The following is a 23,709-nucleotide window of genomic DNA, read 5'->3' as shown; positions in this document are numbered from 1 at the left end:
TCGTGTTGCCTGTCCTTGTCTCGTTACCCAATCTCTGTATTCCTGTTCCCTGCCCTCTCCAGCTGTGTCCTGTCCTGTCCTTAGTCCTGTCAATATCCTGTTCAGTTTCTTGTCTGTTCGTTGTCGATTTGCCCCATGTTTGGAGCTGTATCTGAGCTCCTACTTTTCATTCGGTGTTTTCATTGTTTATGGTTTATATTCCTTGTTTATGGGAATGAAACAGTTTATTCTTTAGTTCTCGTCTTTTTCCTGTTGTTGTATCTGTTTGTGTCCTCCTGCCTGTTTAAACTCTGTCAGTGTTTTGTTTTATTCTGTCTTGGAATTTAGATTTTCTGCCTAGTAAATGTAAGTTGCGCTCACATCTTAAGTCGATTATCCGCTGAGAAGTTTTCTGAGCTTTTGCCCCAAGCTAGTTCACTCCTTTAACACACATTGCTCTGCCATTTTGGATAAAATGTCTCCTAGTAAAATGAGACATGTTCCTTCCATCAATCCACCCCCTTGTTAAATGACACCATTGGTTGTTTCACAAATACCTTTTCAAGTGAGTTTAACAACATTGTTAAGGATGCAGTGGCTTCTTACTTTGCCAACCTAATGTCCTGAAAACCTGAAAGTCCTGTTTGACACCTGCAACAACATTAATCATGCACTTCCTGAAGTGCCTTTCTATTGGATTGCAGTAACTTTCTATCTTTGTAGATAAGATTAGAGATGTGTGGGCAGCACCACTCCCTCATCAACTCCCTATTGTGCTTATCCAACTTGGCCATCAACTTTGCACTGCTTCTCTCTTATTTCTCTGTAAGGGCGTACTCACACTGTCCTTCCAGACTGCGACCCGGGCTTTAGGGTACTTGCCCCCCCCCCCCCCGCGCCCCAGCCCCGTTTGTACTCCCACTGCCAGGGCCGGCCAATGCTTCTTGCTGTCCATACGCCATCACGCCGTAACACGTCACACGCATTGATCGCGTGTGTGTGGCTTTGTTTACAAATCTTTCCACAGACCTCGGAGTTTTCGACTGTTTTTGAATATTTTCATCCGACCAAATCTGCAGTAAACACCCCACCTCCGCATCACATCAACGTGAACCTTTCACCGCCATTGTTGTTGTTGTTAAATGTCCGCGCATGGTCCGTCCTTCTATTTACATGTCCGAACAGGCGGACATAACGCTACTGCCGTTGGGCTTGTGCTGGTGCTCGTACACGTGCGCACGCTCGTGCTCGTACATGTGCAAACGGCTCCGCTAAAGCCCATCTCTTTCATCTCCGCAGTTATGCGCGGAACAGGTGCACTCACACTGCTTAAAGGTACTAGGCTTTAGCTGAAAAAACGGTTTTGGCCCCGGCCAGAAGGACAGTGTGAGTACGCCCTAAGATCTCTTTTACCCTTTTTCGACCAAGACATTTTGAGGGCCGGTTCAGAGCCGGTGCCGAATCTTGTACCGGTTCTTCCTGTTTCCACGGCCAAAGAACAGGTCAGGAAAACTGGTTCCACTCTTTGCTGGTCTAGAACCGGCACCGCTTCTTGGATGCTTTAAAAAATGTTGTGATTTAAGAATTTTTGTATTATAATTTGTGTTTTTTTGTTGTTTTTTTTGGTCAAAATTAACACATTTTCTAAAGAGAGATGTCTTCTTTAGTGTGTAGTTAACAGGGAAACACAGTTTAAGTTAAGTTTTCATTTCATTCACAGTTATGCACAATAATATTACAAAGTTTCTTTCAGAAAATAAAATAACTATTTACAACACGGAAAGGTAACATGAACATGAACATGTCTGGCAGTTTTCATGGAACACAACTCCAGCTGCACTCATTTGATTCTGATGTTGTCTGTAAAGAAATGAATGGATCAATAATTTTAACTGCAATGTGATCAATTGCAGGTAGTCCTTGCTAGGTAAGGCAAGCTAATGTTAGCACTAGTGGGATAGCACTAATGTTAGCATCCAACAAAGGCTAACATTAACATCTACATTCAGTGTTGATGAGAATCAAAACATGTTAGATAATTACCTTTCCTTTTAAACAAAACCTACATCCATTGTATTCACGATGAGCAGTACAGTGTGTTGTAGTCCACCGTTGTTGTTGTGCTTGTGCTTGAAGTGGGCGTTAGCATTTCTGAGGAAACCTCAGAGGCGTATAGTAATGTAATGACGTGGCTCTTTCTGGGCCCTCTAGCCTGTGGAAAACCTAGCAGGTTCAGAGAAGGTTTCCAAGTTGAACCTACAGTGAACTAGCACCAGTCCAGTACTAGAACTAGGTCTGGTGTAGTCGAAAAGGGGTATATGATCTGATGGGCAGATTGAAACCTCACTCAAGCCCTGTAGATATCTGACCAACTTCCATGCCTAAAATTTACATGGGCCTATTGGTATTTATAAGCGCAGATGACCCCCTGAGCACCGCAGGGGGATTAGAGAATCAGTGCCGTGTGCAAGACTAATATAGTTGTCAAGTAGAAGTGATCCGGATCAAAAAACTCACAGTTGGGATCGTTTCTCGGCTCAGAGTCAAGGATCGGATCATTTTGCGGATCAAAAATACAAAAAAAGACAAGATAAATAAACACAAGTTTGACTTTTGTTTATTAACACTTTTATAAATGAATATATGTCTGCTGATATAAACAAACCGATAGCGTTTGTGATGGCTTTAGCACGGTCGGTTTGTGCAGCAAGGGGCTACTTAAATGCGGCGGTGATAAGCGGTTGTTGAGCAACCTTCGTTTTCACTCCGGTCACTAAAACGCCAGGGTTTTATCCACTAAACTCTTTCCATCATCATTATATTTGACAGGGAAGCCAAAATGTTCTCATACAGGGGAATTCAATGATGCAGGGTGTTCAAGCTCCTCTGTTCCTCTGCTCGCCATGACCACGCTGCTCTTAACAAGTGTGTGGACTGAACATGCGTAAAACTTTTTTTTCATAAATCAATCCACAGATCACGTGTGTGCCGAACCGAAGATATTGATCCAAACGGATCACGGATCAATGACCAATTGTCAAGCAGTGTGTTGTTAATCTCAATCAATCTGTGGATCTTAACATAGCTCTTGATACTGATCACAGCATCCTGGCTGAAAGGCTTAGGTAGTGGGAGGGTGTCTCTGGGAGCACCCTGAACTGGTTCTCCTTCTATCTTTTAGGCTGCGTTCACACTAAATCGGATAGACGCAAATTGAGCGGCAATTCTACATTGAAAATTTATGTAAATAGAGCAGTGACGCGCAATTCAGGCGGCGGCGCTAATGAAGCGTCTAGTACGGTGAGACGCAAGGTGAATGAAGCCACTGGTGCGTCTGTTGTTGAAAATTTCAAACTTTTCAGGCGGCATCGTGCCACAACATCCAATCAGCGCTGAGATTGCGGTAAGCGCCATCAAAGTTGTCCGTGACACATCCAAGGGCTCACCAAAACCGCCATTGTTGCAGTCCTTGAGGGAAACCAGATTGTTGCTGTGGATATAATATAATGGATATAACTATGGACTGTGGATGGCAGCGACGTGCCTTTAGGCATCTATTCTACCGACAATCCAGAAAAAGAAGAAGAAAGCCATCAGTGAAGAGTGAAGCGTATCACGGTCTGATCTACCGGAGATCAGGCAACACCTTTACAGCTACGGAGGTTAAATCACTGACGGCCTGATCTCACTACAACACAACAGCTCTTTTAAGAGCCACAAACTTCATCTGAGAGCTCATTTCTGTTCTTTTAAAAGCATTCAGATCCCCGGTTAGCACTAGCATCACTTCCATTTAGCACAACACCAGAGTAGGCTGAGACTGGGGCTAGCTTCAGTTAGCTAGCCGCCTTGGCTGCTACATGCGTTTGAAGCGATGAAGCGATGATCAAAAAGCCTGATGAGACTTTCAAACTGATTATTTTGCACAATTGTCTGACTGCCATTAATGACTGGATGGCTGACTACTTTTTACAGCTAAATACAGACACAGAATATTGCTTCAGATATCATAGCTTCATAGGTTGCTCAGTGTATGATATTAAATTCTCCCCTTGACAGGTCTGGAAGAATTGCATCCTCAGTACCTGAGGTAGCTGTGGTACTGTCGAAGAACGAGAACTGTCACATTTTCATTCAGGTCACAGGGATGTGCATGTGATGGAGACAGTGAAGAAAGCAGAATTATCAGTCAAAGTGTTCCTGTTCTAACTAACAAGTGACGTCCAGTGGAGACAAGCCTTTCTTGTCTTTCTGCAAAGCTTGATGACATGGTAAATTAGGATGTTTTTTACTGAGAATAACGGTCCTATTTGTCCCAAAATACGGATGAAACCCTTAAGACAGTGTGGCACACCCTGTGTAGAGTCAAAGTATCAGTTTTCATGACATCAAACTATAGCCTGTACCGTAAAAGCCTTCACAGAAGCTGACAAACAAACAACAGATGGATTTCTACTCTGTGGCAGTAAGCACAACTCTCTGTAGCTTCCCTACACATTATGGGCTTTTTTGATATCAAATTTTATTAGAAAAGAGAGTTACAATTGCTTATATCCAGTATCTTACAATATTTTCAGAAGTGGTATTGTTGTGGCAGCATATCACTATACTGAACACACCATATCTTATGTTGAAGCCAACGACAAAATATGTCAACAGAGATCAATGATGAAAACATATTTTATGAAGTTACTGGAGCAGTTGACTGCCATAGTGGCATAGCAGTTCGAGAGCAAGGAAGGTTTTTTCTAACCTGACTCCATCAGATAGATTGATTCGCATTGTCTCAGCATAACCATCTCCGGTTTGGAGATCTTTTGGGAAGGGGTAAAAATACTGGTCTATCACCAACATACAGGCCAAATCAACCAATCAGATCAACGAAGCGTATGACGTACTTACAGTATCGAGGCAAAGCTCAGAAAGGAAACAACATGTGGGTATTTGCTGTTTGTGTCACGTGAATTTACGGATCAAAGGCCCAATTTCAGGTGCCAGGTACATATTCCAACTGAAGGATCACAGAGAATAAAGGGTTAAGCGGGCGGCTTGCTCGATAACTGTGCTCATCTCATCTGCGGAAGCCGCCATGTTGTTTACACTGAACAGTCTCTTCTCGTTTCATCACACTTAAATCCACCTCAAAACCAACTCTGATTGGTTTGGTCGCTTGGCAAACTTTTCCAAATTTTCTCCGCTGCACATTACCAAACTGATCTGAGAGTAAAAATACAATGGAGCTCAGAGATCAGGATGGGCTCATGAGGCTAGGCTAGGCAAAGAGGAATCTGAGCTCATGCTTGACATAGACGAGGGTGAGGACCAATTACAATGGTTACAGAGCAAAAGAGAAGAAGGCAAAATTAATGTACAGGGTCAGAAATTAAGACTAACTAACTTAACTAACTTGTGAACTTCAAAGGATCTTTTTTAAGCTTTTCAAACTTTTTTAAACAAAATGGACTTTGATCGTCTGTTGCCAATGATAAGACGAATACATGTGGCCTCATTTTATGAATGTAGCCATGTAGGCTTTTACCCGTCTGATTTGAGATCCATGTTGGACACACAGAAGCAATTCTCTCAAACTGGTATCCAGGACTGCAAACAGCGTCCAGTGAGCACAGTGTAACTGCCAAACAATGGCCTTTGAGATCCCACTGTGTCACTTCAACCAGCGGCTTAATTAGAGCAATTAGAAGTGGACATTGAAGACAATTATGGAGAATATAATTGTTTTCAGGTCATTCTTGTGGTGTTACCCCTCTTCATAGAATGACCCACTGTATAACACTTCATAATTGGGATATATTTTATAGATATATAGACATTACAGAAATCGGCTTATTTAGAATGAGCTTCAAGGTGAAGTAACAGTTAAAACATGGTTTTGGAACAGCAGCAAAATTCTAAACAGCAATCTTATTGATGAATCTTTGGCCTCTGCATTTCTCCCAACTGCTACCAAAGTTGACAGTTCAATGTCCTTCACTGGTAGAGATCGCCATCCCAAAGGTTGTGCTAACAAACCTTGGTGAGGTGTCCTGACAGTTTTAGATGTTGAAATGTATTTAGATAGGTGAGGGTAGCTTTCCTGTCATGTCAGGACTTTGAAAAAGGAGACTAAAAAAGTAAAGGAAAAGAAAATAGAGAATATTTAAAGTTATTAAAAAGAGGTATAATAATATCTATTGTAATGTGAGTATGACTTATATGTTATGGCAATTAATATAGTAGAATAGTAGAAACAAGTGCGGCTAAGGTGATAGAATATGACAATGATAATAATTATGGTGGCAAACATGATCAATGATGAGTAGTGGTAATAACAAGAAAGACGTCTCCAAGGGCTGGAGTCACGGGTTCAAGGAGAGTCTTGGCCGAGCCCTAAATATGGCTCATTTATGCCCTATGTTAGATACTCATATGGATACGGACAGAGCCTTCTGTCCATACTCTGCGTACATTTTGTATTTCTGCATATATCCTGCAAGCTTACCGGTCAGTACCATTGACTGTATAAAAAAATGGACGTAGCCTCTCCGCCGGGCCGTTCTCTCAACCTGAGCCAATCATATTCTCCTCTGGGAGCCTCCAACTTGTCAGACTTTGACTCCTCCTCATTTTCTCTTACCAAAAAAAGGGTATTGATGTGACGCTGGGGGGAGGGAGTTACGTCTGTCTGGGTGACATTTACAGATTTAGCCACATTAGCTCACATTAGCTCCACCGCCAAGCAGCTAGGCTAACAGAACACGTTTCTAGATAAGCGGGAGTGGGAGTCATTGATTATTTAGTCTTTTTTTTATTTCCTGTGTCTCTAGCAGAGATTACACCGGCTCCGGAAGTGAAGGGCAGGCAGCATTTATGATTTATGATTTAAACTGATATTCAGTATATTCAGTCCCATGCTCATAGACTGTAAAACACCGACCCTCACAGGCTGAATCCTTCCGCTGCTCCAGATTAGCATCTAGTGTTTGTGTCATAGATAGCAGGCTAACTTATGTTGCGAGTCATGGTGCAAGTGCGGCTAATTAATTAGCATAACAGAGCTAATGTTAACACGGTGTGTTCCTAAACCATCTGTTTGTAAAGTTGACCTAAGAGCTAACCCTCTTGTCACTGATGGAAACACCACCACACGAGTGACCACAGTCCAGGTCGAGATGACGGAGTTAGCATGCTAATGATGCTAAACCTGACAACTAGCCTCCGAGGAGAAATGAGGACCACAGGCTAGCTGTCACTCAAGAGGCCCAACCCTTAATTATTCATAAACTTTAACCTCTAATGACATAAAAACTAGCCTGGTACAAAAAGAAAAAAATCACCCCCCTCAGTGTTGTCATGGAGACATGACCTCAACATCTCATCTCATCTCATCATACAGACTAGAATGTTTTTTTGTCCCAGGCCTTAAACAGGTTTAATGATGCTGTGAAAACGACCTGTTTAACATGGGGGTCAATGACAAAAACCTGCAGTTTTTGGAGATTCCTGATTGGATCAACCAATCCAGAGCACCAATCTCCCCACCTAATATTTTGATTTAATCAATAGCTAATAATTTATAATAATAAACAGGTGTGTTCACCTCGGAACCAGCTTTTTTCCAGTAAACTGATGACTCGACTGTAATGGCAATGTAATGACAAACCCAGTTTCTGTAATTGGGTTTGAAAGTCAGAGAAACCTGATTTCCCCAAGTAGATTAATCCTTGTTTCTACTCTCCCATTAATACAGGTTTCCAGGCTTCTAATCGGCTTTACACATGTGCATGACAGAGCTATTTCAAATGAATTCATCAAAAGTCCAAATAAAAAAAGGAAACTAACACAAATAGCCCCCAGAAGTCGAAATACATACTTTTTCACTGCTGTTTTCTAAACTCACACTTTTTTTTTGCTGCGAGGTAATGTTTCGCTCTTTCACCAATACATAAAAAAATCAAATCAGTCAAAACCATGCTTTCAAAATAAGGTCAAGGGTAGGAAACAAATGTGGTTACTGACTAGAGGGCTGTTGCACAAAGGCAGGATGAAGACATCCGGGATAAATGAAAAAGCCTTGTCTTAGTCTGGTCTAATCATCCTGGCCTAATTAGTTGCAGGTACACCAAAGCCAGGATGAGAAGGTGCAGCCATGTAAAGCCAGGTGTAAGTAATTCTGTTGAGTGCACTTTCACAGAAGACCGCAAGGTCGAGCACAGATTCACTGATACTGACACAGAAAGACGCATGCAGCGTTCTTCTTCTTCTCTGCGTCTGGAAAGCAAGAACAAATGGAAACTTATCAGGAAGTGAAGAAAGAATGTCGTAAGGAAAAGGGAAATTATGCCTCTATTAGTGAATAACGAGAAATGGGCTGATGGGCAATATCAGACCGACTGAAAGCACAAGTGTTCAAAAATATACACATGTCATTTGTGTACATACATTGTCCACTATGTATGCATCCAGAGACGAGAGATATCTCTCTCTCTCTAAAGTTGGTACTTCGAGTTACACTGTTTACTCTCATTGACATACACACATACGAAGGGCCTCCTCTCCTATGTACTGTATTTATATAAGTGTATATATATATACTACCGTGAAAAAGTTTTAGGCAGGTGTGAAAAGAGGTTTTAAACTAAGAATGCATTCAAGAAAGTAAGTGTTCATAGTTTATTTTCATCGATTATCAACATGCAGTGACTGAACAGAAGAGAAACCTAAATCAAATCAATATTTGATGGGACCACCTTCTGCCTTCACAACAGCATCAATTCTTCTAGGTTCACATTTTTGAAGGAACTCTGCTCGTAGGTTGTTTCACAAATCTGGGAGAAGTAATGACATGGCAAGTCTGCAAGTTCATATTTATTTATTTTTTATTTTTATTTTTTTTATTTATAAATGTGGAGTATATAAATTAAGTACTTGAAATGGGGGATTATGAGAATGTTCTGCTTTAACAGTGAATTTAATGACATTGTTGTCTGTTCCATCACAGGTGCCACCTGCGTCTTGAAGAAGAAGTTCTCAGCCTCCCAGTTCTGGAATGACTGTAGAAAACATGACGTCACTGTTGTCCAGTATATTGGTGAACTCTGCCGATACCTCTGTAACCAGCCCAAGGTAAACTGCTGTTAATATGGTAAATGGACTTGCATTTATATAGGGCATTTCACCCACTCACACATACATTCATACACTGATGGCAGAGGCTGCTATGCAAGGTTCCACCTGCTCATCAGGATGGGATCTCTTCATTCAGACGCACATTCACACTGATGGCGCAGTCTTCCATTACAATAACCATCATGCCCGTCTCTGTATGATGTATGCACAGGTGCATCTTTCTATAAAAAGCAAGGACTGTCTGTCTGTCTGTCTGTCTCTGTCTGTCTGTCTGTCTGTCTGTCTGTCTGTCTGTCTGTCTGTCTGTCTGTCTGTCTGTCTGTCAGTGTGTTCCTCAAATATCTCTGTAGATCAGGTTCAGATTTTCCTCATGGCCTTCCCATGACAGTTGTGTGCATCCTCCATTTTGTTTGGCCAAAAAATGACAAGGATATCATTATTACATCGTTTAAGAATTCCACATTGGCCCAAATTTTCCTTTTCTGCTTCTGTCAACAAAGGTAGAACAGATAGCTTCACTTCTTCCATTCTTTCCTTTCACAATAAAAGCTGTAGACACACACTACGTAGTGAACTGTTTACCAGAGGGAACCTAAATTCATTCAGATCATTTCTCCGAGAGGAAACTCAGTTAAATATCTTACATCAGCTCAGTTTGATTAATATATCAACATGACGTGCCATTGTATTATATGTTATGATATGTATTCACATTTAACTTGTAATCCACAACCCGCACCAGATAGTCAACATCCATTGACAATTAATGAATGACAGAGCAAGTGAGTCATACAGAAAAAAGAAGAGAGACTCCTTTACAGTCACTGCTACTTTTGAATCATCCAAGTCAATTTGTGCACAACTGTGGCAGAAAGACAAGCAGGGTCTTTGTTGCAATGTTTGCGTCCTCCCATGGTGGACACGTACACACGCACATGCACATAGTGTGAGGGCAGAGCTCATCTCTTGTAGAGGCTGGACTCAAAGTCCTCTTTGTCCACTCTCCCTCTGTTATTTGGCTGTGTGGGTGGAAGGCTGGCCACGACTGTCCTCACCACTGATTGGCAAATTAAGACGTGGACACGTACAGCACATAAGCACCTTTTCACATGGTCACTGTGTGCACACAAGCGTGAGTACCAATTACTGCTTGTATGCTGTCATTATGCACAGTGACCAATGTGCAAATACCATAGAACTCATCCCAGAGGACTCAAACACACCTGGCAATCAGGCGTTTCCAAAGGTGTTTCAATCGATCAATCAGGAGTGCAGAGACTGAAAAATGATGAAGTGTTTTGGACTTCACATGCCAATGTAGTTATCATTTTTCAGATTGATTGAAACCAGGGTGCTCAGTGGATAGATTGGGCCCCATACACATGGGGCTAAAACTCCCTGACTCAGCTGCCTCGTCAACTCCAGCCTGTGGCCCCTAGCTACATGTCTCTCTCTCTCTCTCTCTCTCTCTCTCTCTCTCTCTCTCTCTCTCTCTCTCTCTCTCTCTCTCTCTCTCTCTCTCCTACACACGACCAAAAAACATGAGGATATCAATGAAAGCAAAACTCACACTGCCAATACATGTAAGTCAATACAGCAGTGAGTGCGTGAAGAATAATCAAATCAAATCAAATAATGCATCTGACTCACTGATGAAGTTCACTTCTTGAAGAGGAGTGAGGTGTGGCAGTCCCGACTAAAGTACTAAATCATACTGTGTTTCAATAATTCACATGGTTCATGACTACGTTAACATACAGTATCAGCCCCCGCATCGATATGCATCACATTACAGTGCTCTCAGCAGTTATCAATAAGACACATGGAATAATAAGTCATTACTTATATCAGAAGATTCGTGTGTATCTGTCTGTTTTCTCCCTTTCTCTCTCCTTTTCTTCCTCCCAAACCGGTGCAGACAGATGTCCGTCCTCCATAGAGCTGGCTCTGTTCTTTCCTGCCTGTTAAAGGGAAGGTTTTGTTGCCACTGTGCGCACAAGAAAGCTTAGCCAGAGCTTAGCTTAGCTTAGCTTAGAAGTTGACTTGATGCAGGGGAAAACTGCTGGCTTTAAAAAATACACCCTCTACAACTTGAAAGCCGTTTTAATGTCCGTAACTGCACAGGATTGATGGCGCCCCCAAAATGATAAGAATTGAGAATGAAATCGGCCATAACAAAACAGATATTGATGACATTTCTAGCTATAAGAGCACCTAAAAGGCTGCTTTTGCTGTGACAGATTCATGTCATCTTATTAATAATATGTACTGACATGGAGCACATTCTTGAATGTACATGTCATTTAGAAATGATCAGTTGTCAGATCTGTTTCGCTAATGTCTTCACATTTCCCCCATCAGACAGAGGAGGATAAAGTTCACAAGGTGCGGATGGGGGTTGGGAACGGGCTCCGGCAGGACGTCTGGCGGGAGTTCCACAGTCGCTTTGGAAACATTAAAATGTGCGAGGTGTACGGCTCCACTGAGGGAAACCTGTGTTTCATGAATCACATTGGCAAGATTGGAACTGTGGGTCGCTCCAACTTCTTCTACAGGGTGAGTACTTTGTAACCTAAAGGTGTGAGGTGAGGTCTGCAAGATGTGAACAGGGGAGGAATTAACAGGTCCCCTGTCACACACACTGGTCCCACGTTCTCAAAAGAGAAGATGCGATAAGGGCAGATGAAAAGAGATGTTTTTCAATACACCTTGGTGACACTACTTCTAATAAGTCTACTGTATGCACTCTTTGACAGGCCTTTATTCCACTGAAAAGAAATAAAGAAGCAAAGAGCAGAGGTCTAGTAAGTTAGTGGCAGAGTCCAAACGGGGCCTTTGTTGTATTTCAGCTCAGGGTACAAGTGGACCAAGAGACACGTGTATTCATTTAAAACAGGAGCAAACACAGGCAGCGCAGTTGTCATTCCCAGTTTCAGACCAGCTATGCACCAGTGAGGTGTGGTCAGGCAATTAGTAGTAGTAGTAGTAGTAGTAGTAGTAGTTGAACTACGTACTGCACCTTAAACTCTCTCTTCTGCTGATGTCATTTGTCGAGCTGCCAGTTCCTGTTTGCTCTGCAAGTGAAAGGCATTGTGGGCATTTTTTTGGCTAAGTAATTTCTGAATCCGAATAGAAGAGTTACGTTTTGGGAAATTATTCTTATACACTTATTCTCAACCACCACGTTAAATCTGCAACTGTTTTACCAGCAGTTTGTTGGATAACAGTTTCCCATGGCTGGTGGTTTTTCTTCAACAGGCAGAACAGCAGTCAGCCCACTATGTATCTAATGTGTGCCATTCACTTTCAATGCCAAAGGCTTTGGGCATGCATATTATTGGTTTCCCACACTCAAAGCACTCCACATTGCAAGTGTGGGTCTCTACATTGCTGCCTCTCAAGCCATTTTAAAAGTGTAATATCCACCCTCTGACCTTAAGGTGTACAATAATAAGAAATAAGAAATAACATCAGCAACCAATGCATTTATTCATAGAGAATTCTATTCAGTTCAGAGTTACTCAGTACCACTAAAGCCACACCTTTTCAGCTGCCAGCAGGTGGGACAAATGATCTGTCGCCTCTGTATTAATTAAGTCTACATTATTTTCTAATGTGATGGCAGCCCATGTGTATGGACTACATTACAATATTATGTTTATTTATTTTTATTGTGTTTTTACCTTTGATTACATATGAAAGTGATTCTGAAGTTAAAAGTGTCATGCAAATAAATGTGCCCAGCCTTCATGGGCTTACCAGAAACCAGAATGTAAACCAGATTCAGAATATAATGCAAGTCCAAAAATTATTTTTTAAATATTTTTAGTCTTCAACACAGTCCATGAGATTAACAAAGCTATATACGTAGCTGTAAGCTACAGGAGGAATCCAAGTGAAGAATGAAATTGGCCATCTTTTCCAGGCTTTTGAGACAAAGTCAGCCAACATATTGAGCTAACTTATATTACAGTTTGTACAACACAAGAAAATGTGACTAACTTTCTACGGACGCCAAAACCATCTGCTCATTTAATTGTTATTACGTGAATACAATACACTAAAACACAATACTCATGATCATTTTGTCCACTTTATGGTCCATATAACAATATTATGCAATGCAATAGATATAATATAATGTCGTATGATGTATTATAATGCAATACATTGTAGTACATTAGTTGTGATATCTGAACCATCTCATATTGTAACAGATTGTCAGGGCATTAAGTCTATTGTCCTGCTGAAACTTGAAAAGATGTTGTAGTAGTGATTAAGCTGAGAGTCTGTTAAGACAGTCAGGGAGGATGAAGAGAAGAGGCTTTCCTCTGGCTCTGGTATTAGCCTCACTAATGCCTGTCTGTGGAGCTGTTGGGTAAGGGTCACAGTTACAGAAGAGTGGCTACATGTATTTAACTCTAATCCCTGACCGAAGCTTTTCTTAGATCTGTGTCTATTCCTGCTGGCCCACAAACGTTATAAAATATAGTTACAAAAGGGAAGTTATAAAACAGGGTTTGGGGACACGTGCTAATTGTTTAGTGTAAAGTGAGCCTGAGGTTTAGCTGTAGGAGTGTACATGTTTAACCCGACAAAAGCCTTTACATACTTTTTTCATCTGTGTACAATTATTTACTGTATGTTGGTTTTGTGTTGATGCATTGACGTTTCAGTCAGAAGACCAATGTGTAAAAAACAATCTGAACAGATTATAGTTTATCCTTTATTATGTAAATATATGCAGGTATAAGGCTTATACCCTCTTCTGGGCAGAGGTATTCACTGCATACATTAACTACCTAATAAAATGCTAAAGGTGCTAAACTTGTACTTATGTACAGTAGCTCCTTTCTAGTCTTCTGACCACTCAAGGTGCTTTCACACTACTTGTCACATTCAGCCATTCACACTGACATTCACAGACTGATGGCAGAGGATACCTGCCCATCATCTTCTACACAGGGAGCAATCTGGGGTTCAGTGTCTTTCCCACTGGTATGATTACTTTGTGGGGCACATGAACGCTCACTTTTTCTTCTTATACTTTGCATCGTTTATGGACAATTTGATGGCCATCAAATTGTCCATTTTCCACTGAAACAACCTTTCTGCAGATGTATTTCTTTGCAAAAAGATAAATAAATTATATATATAATTATATATATAATATTGTTTGATTTATAAAACTTGACAATTACTGTATTTAGCTAGCCTTGTATCTAGCTAGCCTTATTATAGTCAAGTTGGTATAAATTATTTATGTCAGTGCAACTCTAAAAATTGTTTGTGTGCACCACTTCTTCACAGTCACAAATAACGGTAAAATGATTTAAGGATTTGACAAAAGGTGAGTTAAACTGTACTTAACACGAGAGCAATGATCAGACATTTCTACGTCTAATTTATCCAGGTGTACGTTTCATAGATATCCAGGAATTTCACGTCAACCCCACCAGATTGAAGCCTGAGGGAATTTTGATAAATTACAGCTCAAGACCCAGTGGAGTTAGGGGCAGAGAATCAAAGCTCTACCTACAACTAAATGTGTTTGTCTGGTTGGTCTGACATGAACAGAACAAACATCGGTCAGTAAAGTTAGTGGCAACAATAGAATCCCTGATCTACGGGGGCATTCCTGTCATGTGCCCATGTCCAACTGTTCCATAGATGTAGTCAGGCTGCAGTCAGGATCCAGGGTTTTATGGAATCTTTGGTGTTTTCTGTGGCAAGAGAGTTCTGCTCCCTGACTTGCTTTGCTTAAGTTTTCACTGTTATTAGCCAATAACAGACATGCCCATCTGGCTTACTATTCAACAGTTTTTCTGTTGCGCTTTCTTAGGAAATTTACTATATAAAACAAAACATATTGATATTGAAGGACAGTTCATATTAAACAGTACCTGCAGAAATAAAGCAGGATACAGCCACACTGTTTTCTCATCGCAATATCCATGGTGCATTTCAACAAAACAATGAATCAGAATCAGAATCAGAAAACCTTTAATGTCCTGCAGACTGGGAAATTCTTTTGTCACAGCAGCAACAGAATATGACAAAATAAGATAGAAAAATAGCAAAAATAAAATGTGTTGCTTACTACCGACTGCTCTCGTCCTGGCTGACTGCTTGGGCCCAAAAATACTGAAAGTGTGACACAGCTGTATCAATTATATTTAACAAAAGCCAATCACAGTCTCACAGTCAAGGGCTGGAACCATCTGCGTTATAATCTGTGGTTTCAGTTTGTGCTGCTGCCCTCAAGTGGCCAAACAAAACAATTTAAAAAGTATGTAGTGGTTTGGTTACCTAGACTTTGTTCACAGCAGACATGTTCACATGCTATAGGAGGAAAGGCACAGCTCTGAAAAAGATCCAATATTTAGTTGATTTGTGGTGGTTGTTCCAATAATTAGTTTAGATTTGAATGCCACTGCCCTGTAATAATATGTTCTCTCTTTTTTTTGTAGCTCCTGTTCAAGTATGATCTGATAAAGTATGACATGGTGAAAGATGAACCTGTGAAAGATGCCTTTGGCTTCTGTCAGCGAGTGCAAAAGGGTAAGAGTGCCACTCTGAAACTCTGATATTCTTTGAGATGACTTAAAAGGATTTGTATTGATGTTAGACTTTCCGTCCTGTTTCTCTTCTCAGGTGAGACGGGGCTTTTACTGTCCAAGGTGAGCGCCATCAGCCCATTCTTTGGCTACGCTGGAAGCAAGCAGCTGACGGAAAAGAAGCTGATGAGAAATGTGTTTGTGAAGGAAGACGCCTACTTCAACACAGGAGACCTCATGGCTGAAGACCAGGAGGGCTTCATCTGTTTCAGAGACAGAGTGGGAGACACCTTCAGGTAAGCTGGGATACAGTGTTTGAGAGGTCCTAGCTGCAGGGTGGAACCTTACACCACATATGACAAGTCTAAGTACAAACACCACCGTAGTCCCACTCCAGACACATGTAAAAATATATAAAAACTACTCTGCTATAATTAATATTTTGTTTTTTTGAAAGTTAAAAAAATCAGATATGGAGCCATGACCATCTGGTTGCAGCCGCAACTCTGAGGCAACACCAATCTCAGGCAGGAAACGCATACAAGAAATACAAAATAAAATTGTACTTGAAACTTCCAGTGCAGTGATCTTCAATTAATAAGTCATGTACTACAGATGTTGATTTCACATTCCTCTACGGAACGCATAATGTTGGTATGCCAGTGCAGCAACATAATTATAGCCGGCTATCAGTACTTTATTTAATGTGTTTTATTCATTCTGTCAAAATAAAACATGAACCTCATCCATAGCAACCGCTTAATCACTCCATTAAATGGCCATGATCAGCTGTTATCAGTCTCAAAGTTAAGGGTTAGAAGGTTCCTGCTACACCTCCAAGCAGCTTCAGAAGGATTTTATCTATTCACATGATAACTGTCCGACTACGGTGCGGTAGAGCGACTGCAACACCGCCCCCACTGCTCTGATTCTCCGGCCAAACTCAATCTCCATCGTCCCCTCACTCGTGAACATGATCCTGAGGTACTTGACCTCCTTCACTTGGGGTAAGGACTCATTCCCTACCTGGAGTAAGCAATACACCGGTTTACTGCTGAGAGCCAGGGCCTCAGATTTAAAGGTGCTGATCCTCATCCCAGCCGTTTCACACTCAGCTGCGAACTGATCCAGTGAGTGCTGAAGGTCACTGACCGACGACGCCATCAGGACCACATCATCTGCAAAAGGCAGAGATGAGTTCTCTTAACTATCACTTTTTAATTGTCTGGGTCACATTGTGAATTCCAACAAAACAGTTGCTTGGTGAGGTTTAAACCATACACTACATGATTTAAGTTAAAATACTAAAGAAAGATACAAAGAAAGTTAACTTATAAAGCCGCCATCTCATACTGGACGTGAAGTCTGGTCCCCCTTGTGAAAGTCCTATGTGTTTCTGACTCAACCACCACACCAACTTGTTGGCCCTTTATTATTTCCTACCGTAATACATAGAAGGAGCTGGAAGCAAATCTACTGTTTCTCCTACATTGAGAAATGTTGCATCCGGCCTCGCCCCACCATTCGTAACTACATTCTAGCTTCTACTGGAGGTTTACGAGCAGGCCAATCAAACGGCTCATCAAGATGACATCAGAGAGAATCAGCCATAGGCGTACTTGTTTGAGCCCCTTCAGACAGGAGGAGGCGGGACAGCGGAGCCACTCACAATATGGCAATGGCAACTCCTGGAGCCCTGCAGGTGGATGGACGGACACAGAGCCTGAGCTGCCTGCCCATGGAGCTAAAGTTAGCAACCTGCAACTAAGTTATAGTTTTGGCGTCCTGAACCCGCTGTCACGTGTAGTTTGCTCAGGGGCACCTCAGCAGGAAATATATTTGCTACCTTCAAAATGTCCGCTGGGCGGGAAAATGACAACTGTGTCAGTCTGACACTAGCAATGACAGTTGTGCTGCACTGTGGGCCACTTTGCGCCGTGTGGAAGATAAAGCATCCTACACCTTATTATAACTAGAACTATCACAGAGCAGGTCCTGAATATTTTGCCACGTGCCTGTCTCTCTGTCTGTCTGTGGACAGATTTTGTCCGTGTTCATGATAGCATTGCAACCGTGCAAGAAATAGTCATGAAACTTTACAAGTTTGTTGTTGAGATTAAAATAAAGGGAAAGTTCAAAGATGGGTGTGAGCAAGGACGCTGGCAGTAGGGAGTAGGGGGGTAGGTACTAGGGAAGGGTCCACCGCCCCGTCGCGGCTGGTTGGATCCCAACACAAGGTGAAGGCATCTTACAGCTCCATCCCCTTCTCTCTTATTCTCTCAGTCACCTCATCTTGTCCGTCTCTTCCCAAAACTCAGCCTTGATTCACCGAGTATTTTCATTTATATCTGTCTATGTGAAGGAAATAAACAGGGTCAATTTATATTTATATTTACGTTGTATGGTCTCCTCTAGGATTATTATCTTGCAATTCAATTCAATTTTATTTACAGTAATCTCAAGACACTTTACATATAGAGTAGGTCAATACCACACTGGGACCTATTCATGTATTACAGAGACCCAACAATTTGTCCATTAGCAACAACAAGTTGCAACATCTTTAATAATAGCAACATTTTCTTTTTCAAACTCCTATCGGTACTGGACTCAACCTGCGACTTGCGTCATATCCATGGACCTGCAGGTCCAGGTGCATCCCCTCTGCAGTTCGTTGGGTCCAAGTTGTGCAGCCCATTGATATCTGCTGGCAGGACTAGTTTTTTTTTTGTTTTTTGTTTTTTTTATTATTTCCTGTATTAAACTTTCAGTTTTATTCATGTTTGAATTGTACAGCACCTTGTAACTCTTGTTTCAAAATGTGCTTTAAAAGTAAAGTTTACTTAATATCACAAGTGAAACCACGCTGCTGTGTATGGCTGCAACGTGTTTGTTTGTTTTTTGTTACAAACACACACACAGAATACATTTTCAGTTTTATATTCAGCACACATGTAATCAACCTAGACACAACACATGCACTATTAATCATCATCTTGTCTCCATGGTTTCAGGTGGAAGGGTGAAAATGTAGCAACGACAGAGGTGACGGAGACTCTCGGGATGGTGGATTTCATCCAGGAAGTCAATGTGTATGGAGTGGAAATAAAAGGTATGTTCCAGATGTGTTTGTGTTAGTATGTCTTCCTCTGCTATCTATACACTGCTCATCTCAGTTAGCCATACTACAGTCATCCCATAACACTGTGCTACATATAATGACTTTATTTTTGACATCATTTCCAGCTAAGCTGTGCTGTTTCAAGTAGAATTCCTAATAATGAAGAACCCAGTAGTGAATAACAGTGAGCATTGAACCATGTGGTCCACAGGGCACGAGGGCAGAGCAGGCATGGCTGCCATCATTGTCAGACCGGGCTTCGTGTTCGAAGGGAAGAAACTGTTTGAGCATGTGATGAAGGATTTACCAGCGTATGCTCGTCCACTGTTCATAAGGCTCCAGGTAATGAGCAGAGCATGCTGACATCTTCACTCTGTTGGTAGGGTTCTTCATAGTGGGGACTGCACAGGATTACTGCCACACCACTGACCTCAGCTGGTCAAATTTTGCACCACCTGTACACTAAACCCATACAAATGTGTAACTATGATAAATTCCATTCAAACCACTTATACTGCTCAAAGGGCAATTTAAGGCAAAAAAAGTAGTTTTCCCACAGATCTGTCAGAGAGTAAGTGAGCATGTGTGACACAAGGTGAGATAGCTAGCCCAGCTCGGTTCAGTCTTCACCTGACACTTGATATTTCACACACACACACACACACACACACACACACACACACACACACTCGTGTAATGTAATGTATTTTGTTCTTTCTGTCTGTGTTGTCAGTAGGTTCGAACTGTTGTTGCTGCCTGTCTTGGCCAGGTCTCACTTGAAAAAGAATTTCTTAATCTCAATGGAACTTAACCTGATTAAATAATGGTTAAATAAAAATAAAATACAGATCTGAGCTTTTCCCTGCTATCCCACGGTGTCTTACTGGGTGTGGCCATGGAGCTTGATACAAGTAATATCAAGATTCTCATTTAGGAGAGCGTGGCATTTTTTTCAGCTAGAATCACTCTCCAGACTGAGTGATGGAAAAGGTCTAAACAGCTTTCTAAAAAGCCTCCTCAACTCTAATCTCCATGTCCAGGGCCCTCATTTATAAAGGTGGCGTAAGCACAAACTTTGGGATTTATAAAAAGCAAACAATGACGGGAGAATGTGCGGCCCTCCGCGCACACTTTCACCCAGGAGTACGCAAAGAAACGGGAGAAACTGTGAAAAATTGAATTCCCAAAAGCCATTCTTACAATTAATGCTCAAACAGCTGTCTGATGGATTCTCGCTGCAGTGGAAAAAAACAAGATGTCGTAAATTCAAATAAAGATATCTTTGAAAAAATAACTCATAACTCATATATATGAAGAGCTCTTTTCCAAAACGAGATAAAAGCCAAATTTAAAAAAAATTAGTTTGAGCCACTTTGCTGTATACAGAACCTTTTCACTGCTTCATCAGTGTTTCTGCCAAATCTCTATATTTCCTTGTTTAAAATGGTCTCAAGATGCAGTTCCTTTCTAAACCGCGACCAGCGCCAAACCTGTTTTTAGCCTAAATGCGATACCTCCTCTCGACCAATCAGAATTCAGTGAGCGATCCAACATGGCGGCGCTCTGAAGCAAGAGAGTTTTTTGTTTTGTCCGTCCGTTCAACACGTTCAGACTGAGCCAATAAACCATGTTAACAAGATACATTGAATATTAACCAAATGTGTGGGTCTGGGTAAAAAAATGTCATTTTCCTGAAAACTATTAAAATGGATTTATAGCGTTTTGGAAAAGAGCTCCTCATATGTTCTGTAATTATTGAACAGTACTTGCATTTTCAAAATCAGTATTTAAATTCTTGATAGTCATTTCTTTTTTTTTTTAGGACGAGTGAAATATTAAATAAAAGTATAAAGGGGAACAGGGTTTGTGCATTTTACTGCCAGTGGGAAGAAGCTGTTCATCAATCTGTTGGTTCTGGTCCAGATTGTTCTTTGTCTTTTCCCAGAGGGGAGAACAGGTGATGTCCAGGGTGAGTGGGGTCCTTCATGATACAGCTGGGTTTCTTTTGGAGTCGGCCAGTGTAGATGTCTCTGAGGGGGTAGTGTGATTCCAATGACACGCTCTGGTCAGGAGGCTCTCTGTTGCTGACAGATAGAAGTCGGTCAGCAGGTGGTTAGGGAGGTGAGCGTGTTTTAACTTCCTGAAGAAGTAAAGCCTCTGTTGGGCCTTCCCCACCTGGTGGGAGATGTGTGTGGTCCTGGTGAGGTTGGCCCGAGATGTGCACACCAAGGAACTTAAAACTCTCTTCCTCTCTCTATGTTTTACACGTTTAGGTAGAGGGCAGAGTACTCAGTGCTCTTGGATTTCCTGAAATCTAAAATCAGTTCCTTGAGAAGTGTTTGAATCCAAGTTATTGTGAGAACACTATGCTGTCAGTTATGGAGTTTATTCTCATGAATAATACGGAGAACAGGACAAATAATGTTTACACACTGATGCTGTTATCGATGCTTCCGTCTGGCAGATTGTAGCATAGTTTTAATATGGTTATCATATATCATAGTGTTTCATACAGTCTTAATTTTGATTGTGATTTATGAAGGAAACCCGGCGTAGGAAGTGAGTGCACATTGTTTTATAAATCCCAATATTTGTATGCGCATCGTCCTATGTTTTGTCCGTACGCCACCTTTGAAGTGAATCCTACGCACAGTTTTTAATCTCAGGATGAATCATTTATCAATTTATCTTTTCTCAGTGAATTAAATGTCCCATATTCTACTCATTCTACTCACAGAACAGAACATGTTAACATGCTTTAATGTTAGCCTAATATACTGTCTGTCTGAATATACCTGAACTCACCCTCTGTCTGTTTGATTATATATATATATATATTCACGAATATCAAGGCTACGATGTCCAATTCCTTGACACGATTCTATATCACTCTACTTTCGTCTTTTTATACAGTGTAAGATATTTGAACATGGGTGTGTGAATGTAGTTTGAGTGATCAGATTAGATGATGGACAGGTAGCCCCTACCATCAGTGTATGAATGTGTGTGTGAATGGGTGAATGTGATGAATGTGAGAAGTAGTGTAAAAGCACCTTGAGTGGTCAGAAGACTAGAAAGCAGCAACTGTGAGCACGTCAGCAATGATAAATCACCTACAGTAGCTGCTGTAGCAGATGTTGTAACAGTTCCCAACTGTCATTCAAAACATTAGAAACTCCATGTTCAGTAGAAAAGTTGTAGAATCCAGTCTGAAACCTGCTGAAATGAGCCTGTTTGTTTCTTTCCTTCAGGAGGTGATGGAAATCACAAGCACCTTCAAGCAGCAGAAGTTCCAGCTGGTCCAGAGCGGCTTCAACCCCTCAACCATCTCTGATCTTCTCTATGTGTTGGACTACCAGCACAAGAACTACATTCCTCTAACAGACAGTATCTACCAGAGCATTTTCAGCGGAGAACGCAAGCTATAGAACTACCACGAATGGATGGAATGACACAGCTGGAAACAATGGACAAAGATGGATGGAAATGAGCTGTGTTGTAGTCAGTGTGTAAAGCAGTGAGCCTACAATCATGTTCGGTGATTTCCTGAGGTCTGAATGAAAAGCCATTGTGTAGTTAGGCTAGTAAGTAGGAGGATCATGAGTCTACATGTGAACAGTAATGTCCCTGTGAGATTTCTTTGGTAAACAAAACATCAGGTAATCATAGGAACCTGAAACAACAACACCTTCAACTGACAGTGTATTGGTCATGGTAACCAGAAAACCTTTAATTTCACCGAAACATCTTCGCCCTTCATTTACATAATCAGTAGAAATATTTGACAAATGCATTAATAATAAGTTTAAGATGTTATTAAAGTGAAATTCCGGCGTAAAATCATCCCAGGGTCTTCTTCAGCACTTCAGCACTTAGTGGTTAAAAAAGACATTTGAATGTCTTCACCGTACTGCCCCGAGCTAATCGGTGTTACCCCCGTCCGGCTGTTAGTGACTCTACTGGATTTCTCCGTTAATAGTTTATACACGAAAAAATTGTCTCGATGGCCTATTTGATGTGTGCAAGTGTCGAAAAAGACCATGGGATGATTTTACGCTGGAATTTCACTTTAAGGTTTACTTTAGGAATCTAAAATATTATTATTTTTCTTCAGTATTCAGGTATTTAATATGTTTACTCAGATCTAGGCACCATGATGGATAAATTGAGTGAACTGTAAAGTATGAAGTTGTTAAATGGTCCTTCTGCATGCAATGGTCCTTCTGCCGTTAAGATTAAGAACAGTAATATATCACTAAACAAATTGTGTGTGTGTGTGTGTGTGTGTGTGTGTGTGTGTGTGTGTGTGTGTGTGTGTGTGTGTGTGTGTGTGTGTGTGTGTGTGTGTGTGTGTGTGTGTGTGTGTGTGTGTGTGTGTGTGTGTGTGTGTGTGTGTGTGTGTGTGTGTGTGTGTGTGTGTGTGTGTGTGTGTGTGTGTGTGTGTGTGTGTGTGTGTGTGTGTGTGTGTGTGTGTGTGTGTGTGTGTGTGTGTGTGTGTGTGTGTGTGTGTGTGTGTGTGTGTGTGTGTGTGTGTGTGTGTGTGTGTGTGTGTGTGTGTGTGTGTGTGTGTGTGTGTGCGTGCGTGCGTGCGTGCGTGCGTGCGTCCTTCCTAGTTGACTTAATGGACAATCTGTAAAAGAGTTTCTCCGCACACATTCATGCAGAAGAACCACATTAAATCTTGTGTATACCAGAGGTCTTAGTCAACAAAGGCTGCATTCACACAGCCTCGGGTAGATCGGGCATGTTGCCACAGGGCTGTGCAGCGGAGTGTCACTTATGGTCTGTTTGTGTGATGCCCTGTTGTGCTCTTTAACCCCCTAATGTAGCTCAAGTAGACTTTATATTTCTCTCAGGCTATTGTTTTACGTCAGATTGTTGTTATAATCTTGACTTTTCCGACAGCACATGAAGGCAGCTTCATTT

General features: G+C 41.4%; 1 protein-coding gene across 1 annotated transcript in view; it reads left to right on the top strand.

Annotated features, from left to right (window-relative positions):
• Positions 1–23,057, top strand: part of slc27a6 (solute carrier family 27 member 6) — a gene marked incomplete at its 5' end in the record, with an annotated part of 33,862 nt that extends 10,805 nt beyond the window's left edge. Inside the window, 7 exons of the mRNA XM_083929842.1 lie at positions 8,978–9,102; positions 11,467–11,661; positions 15,576–15,666; positions 15,760–15,958; positions 18,677–18,774; positions 18,995–19,125; positions 22,035–23,057. Coding sequence (XP_083785968.1) covers positions 8,978–9,102; positions 11,467–11,661; positions 15,576–15,666; positions 15,760–15,958; positions 18,677–18,774; positions 18,995–19,125; positions 22,035–22,211 — 1,016 coding nt within the window. The 3' untranslated portion in view covers positions 22,212–23,057. The remainder of the gene's footprint in view (positions 1–8,977; positions 9,103–11,466; positions 11,662–15,575; positions 15,667–15,759; positions 15,959–18,676; positions 18,775–18,994; positions 19,126–22,034) is intronic.
• Positions 23,058–23,709: the final 652 nt, after the last annotated feature.

Source organism: Echiichthys vipera (assembly GCF_963691815.1).
Source record: "Echiichthys vipera genome assembly, chromosome: 16".
Taxonomy (NCBI): domain Eukaryota; kingdom Metazoa; phylum Chordata; class Actinopteri; order Perciformes; family Trachinidae; genus Echiichthys; species Echiichthys vipera.
Note: the sequence above shows the minus strand (reverse complement) of the source record. Positions and strands in the feature narration are given on the sequence as shown.